This window comes from Tupaia chinensis, unplaced genomic scaffold (assembly GCF_000334495.1).
Source record: "Tupaia chinensis unplaced genomic scaffold, TupChi_1.0 Scaffold143602_1, whole genome shotgun sequence".
Classification (NCBI taxonomy): domain Eukaryota; kingdom Metazoa; phylum Chordata; class Mammalia; order Scandentia; family Tupaiidae; genus Tupaia; species Tupaia belangeri.
Genome location: NW_006203448.1, coordinates 1,505,989 through 1,510,457, shown reverse-complemented (window position 1 = coordinate 1,510,457; position 4,469 = coordinate 1,505,989). Strand labels below are relative to the sequence as shown.

At 53.3% G+C, this 4,469-nt stretch overlaps 1 protein-coding gene across 1 annotated transcript in view; it reads left to right on the top strand.

Annotated features, from left to right (window-relative positions):
- Nucleotides 1-4,469, top strand: part of CFAP77 (cilia and flagella associated protein 77) — a 158,999-nt gene that overhangs the window by 114,518 nt on the left and 40,012 nt on the right. Inside the window, 1 exon segment of the mRNA XM_006164320.1 lies at nt 80-185. Within this exon segment, the coding sequence (XP_006164382.1) occupies nt 80-185 (106 nt within the window).

The following is a 4,469-nucleotide window of genomic DNA, read 5'->3' as shown; positions in this document are numbered from 1 at the left end:
GAGCAGCCCTGCCTATGTAGGCAGGGGGTGCTGCTGGCCTTGCCAGGGCCTCAAGCCCTGTCCGACTCTTTCCTTCCAGGCCTTCGACCCCTTTCTTCGACCTGCTGCAGCACCGGTACCAGCAGCTGTGGGTACAGGAACAAAAGGCCACCCAGAAAGCCATCAAACTGGAGAAGAAGCAGAAGGTAGCACAGCCCTCCCCCCGAGTGACCGCGTGTGGGGAGAGGAGGGAGGGGAGGGCTGGCCCAACCAGGCTCTGAGACCGGTTTGTACATGCTTGTGTTGGGGCTGGTGTAGGAGAACCAAGTTCCGTAGTGGTTAAGGGGCTGGGACCAGCAGATGGCGAAATGTCTACGTAGCTGGACTCCCATGTAGTCAACCACAGTTCGAGTCCTGGACCAGACTGCTTAAACTCACACCGGGCGCGTGGGCGTGCGTGCCCAAGATCCCGAGAGGAGAATGGAGGAGAAGGGATTGCGGCATGACCATGCCCCCTGGGGGGTGATTTCTCACTTTCTCTCCCTCTCTGTCTCTCTGGTGAGTGCAAGGGCCCTATAGCAAAAATATCTCTTAAAAAAATAATAAAAGAAGAGGCTAATCAGGCAAAGTGGAGAGGAACAAGCTGATCTTAGAATGGCGATTTTGAAGGATGCATTTTATTAAACTTAGGGACCCATTTTCTCACGTTAATGCCAAGGCTCGTGCCAGCCCTTCCCCTGTGTCCCACGCATCACGCACCTGTGCGTTAGAAAGCCTGTGAGGAGGGCGTGTCACCCCTACTTCCTGGCCTCAGAATTAGGGTGTGGAGAGGTGGTGTCTACGTAGGGGAGCTTGGGTTCCAGCCCCAGCCACGTCCCTGCTCCTCCTCGTCTGAGGGGCAGGGAGCAGACTGGGTGAGACTTGTTCCAGAAAAAAAGTACTGGGCCATTTGAAAATACTCCATGTGTTCTTTCTTTAAAATATCCTGAAATTTGGGGACTGCAGGTGGTGCAGAGGTTAAGGTGGCTGGATCCACATGGCCGGCGGCATGGTTCGAGTCCCAGATTTGGCAGCTTAAAAAACACGCTGGGCATGTGTGCATGTCCAAAATCCCAAGGGGAGAATGGAAGAGAAGGGATTGTGGTGGCCACCCTCCCCCGCCAGGGAGGTGCTTTCTCATTTTCTGTCTCTCTCAGCCTCTCCTTGGCTAGTGCAAATGCCCTGCTACAAAAACTAAAAAAAAGGGACCAGCAGTTGGCATAATGGCTATGTCGCTGGACTCCCATGCAGTCCACCACAGTTCAAGTCTCAGACACAGTTGCTTAAATTCACGCCGGGTGCGTGTGCGTGCATGCCCAAGATCCTGAGAGGAGAATGAAGGAGAAGGGATTGCGGTGTGGCCATCTTCCCCCGTCCCACGGGGAGAGATTTCTAGAGTGATTTCTAGCTCTCTTTCTCTCTCTGTCTTTTTGGCCAGCGCATGCACCCTATAGCAAAAACCTCTCAAAAAAAACTAAAAAATAAGAATCCTGAACTCGGACTGTCAGAGAGTTCAGCTCAGTCTCTTCTCCAATCAGTCCAGAAGGATGATAAGTGTATGTTGGGACCAGCAGATGGTGTAGTGGTTATGCTGCAGGACTCTCATGTAGCTGACCGCAGTTCTAGTCCCGGACCTGGTGGCTTAAACTCATGTTTGGCACGTGTATGTGCGTGCCCAGAATCCCAAGAGGAGAACGGAGGAGAAGGGATTATAGCAGTGTAGCGTGACTCCCACCTGGGGGGGTGATTTCTCACTTTCTGTCTCTCACTTTGGCAAGTACCTGTGCCCTATAGCAAAAATTTCTCAAAACAATAAAACAAATCAAATCAAATCAAACAAACAAACAAACAAAAACCAGAACAATGATAAGTGTATGTCTGCATGTTCAGGTCAACTCAGGGTCTGAAACCAGGGACTCCCATATGGCCCCAGTATTGCACAGCGGTGCCTGCGGCTTACACTGCTGTGGCTGGGCCCAAGAATAACTTTTTGCTATAGGGTGCATAGAGAGAGAGGGAAAGTGAGAGATCACCCCTCAGGGGGATGGCCTTCTCCTCCATTTTCCTCTCGGATTTGGGCACACACACCCAATGTGATTTTCAAGCCCCTGTATCTGGGATTCGAACCATGCATGGAGTTGGCCGTGTGGGATCCATGCCTTAACCACCACGCCACCTACTGGCTCTGGAATACCTTTTTTTTTTCCAGAGAGATTTTTGCTATAAGGCACATGTGCTCACCAGAGAGACAGAGACAGAGAGACAGAAAGTGAGAAATCACCCCCTGGGTGCCTAGCCATGCTGCAATTCCTTCTCCTCTATTCTCTTGTCAGGATTTTGGGCACACACGCACATGCATCCTTAAACATGAGTTTAAGCCTCCAGGTCTGGGCCTCAAACGGCGGTCGCCTATGTGGGAGTCCAGCGACATAACCATGACATCACCTGCTGGTACCCTGGAATACCTTTTAGGACCAGCCCGTGGCTAGCTTCTTTGTTAATGGCTCAAGAACAGTCAGCAGGCTGTGACGATGGCCAGTGCTGTGGGACACGCCACTCAGGGTCACATCAGAGCTGCATGTCTTCATTAGCAACTGCGTCAACTGTGTCACAGCACCTTGGAGATCCGCCGGCCCACAGACACTGGGTCCTCCGGGCACTCATCTTCGGCTCCGGGAGAGCCCTCAGAACCACTGCCCCCTCACGAAGCAGAGGGCCCTCTTCGCAGCTGGCGGAGTGATGGGCCCACACCCGGGGGGCCGGTGTGTGACTCTGAGGAGTCTCAGTTTCCTCACTGAGCAAATAAAAGGGTCGAATTGGATGCAGGCCCACCATGCTGTGCTCACATAGGGAGGAAAGACGCCTTTTCCCTGCCCATCCGCTTCATGGTTGAGGCCCTTCTAACAAAAGACAGATTAACAAGGGAAAAGCACACACATTTATTAAGCTGTAAGTCTGGGCCACAGGAGCCCTGTAAGGACAGGGAGACCCAAAGAATCGGCTAAACCTGTATACTTTGATGCTAGGGGATGGGGAGACAGGGCTGGACAAAGGAGGGTCGAATGGCAGTAAACGTGGGGGACTGGAGCAGACTTGTCTGTCCCCATCCTGCTCTGAGACCCAGGGTCTGAGGCCCGAGGAAAAAAATGGGCATGGGGGGTGGGGGCGCCTCTCCCATGAGGGTCTTAGGACCTGCTTCAGGGAGGAAGAGTGGGCAAAAGCCAGAGAGAATTCCTGCTTCTCTTCTTCAGCACGCCATGGTGGCCTATTGTGGGGTACTGTGTCCACAACCCCACTTAGAAAACACTCGTTGAAATCACATCGGAGTTCTCATCACACTCCAGAATTCTCGTACCTGCCACATTACCTTACAAATGGCTACAAAGCTGTCAGACACTGCGGGCTGCTGTCCGGGGCTGATAGACAATTTATTAGGCTGGTAAGACAGATGGCCAGGCTGCGAGGCCCATCGCCTCCACCCACGGGGAGGCTGCCTCTTCCTTAGGCCTGCAACCAGTCCTGGGTTTCGAACAGCCGTGACTCCAGACACAATTCTTGGTTGCAGCTACAGTTAGCAAGTCGTGATCTTGGGCTAGACCCTCTGCTCAGGTCTTAACTCTGCTAATCTTTGAAGAACACTGGCTTTGGGAACCAGCAGTTAGCGCAATGGCTATGTCACTGAACTCCCACGTAGTCGACCACGGTTCACGTCCAGGACCCGGTGGCTTAAAACTCACGCCAGGCACGTGTGCGTGCGTGCCCAAGATCCCGAGAGGAGAATGGAGGAGAAGGGACTGCAGCGTGACCATCCCCCCTGGGGGGTGATTTCTCGCTTTCTGTCTCTCTGTCTCTCTCTGCTGTCTGGTGAGTGCACACGCCCTATAGCAAAAACCTCTCCAAAGAAAAAACAACAACAACAACAAAGAACACTGGTTTTTAGGCATCAGTACCCCATGTGAGCCTCGAGGTAAACTCAAGAAGCAAAGTAGGGAACGCAGAAGAAGTTGATTCGGGCCAAGTTTGAGGACTGTGGTCCGGCATGCAGCCTGGGGCATACGCGGTGGCCCTAAACATGTGCACCAAGGTCCTGTCATCTTCAGGCAGGTGTTAAAGGCCAGAGTCAGGGGCCAGCAGGCGATGTGGCAAGTAAGGCGACTGGATCCCACGTGGCCGGCTGTGTGGTTCAAGTTCCGGACCCAGTGGCTTGAAAGCAGGCCCGGAACATGTGCGTGTGCCCATAATCTCAGGAGGAGATGTGGCAGCCCCTCCCCCGCAACACACCGAGGGGACTCCTCACGTCCCCTCTTTGCAGCGAGCACACACACCCTGTAGGCAACACTAAGAGCAATGAAATAACAATAAGAAAGGCAGACGTCAGAGTGGAGGGCGTTTATCAGTGACATCGAAGGAGCGCTACCCGTGGCTGGCAGGGCCCCTAAAGAGGGGGGCCA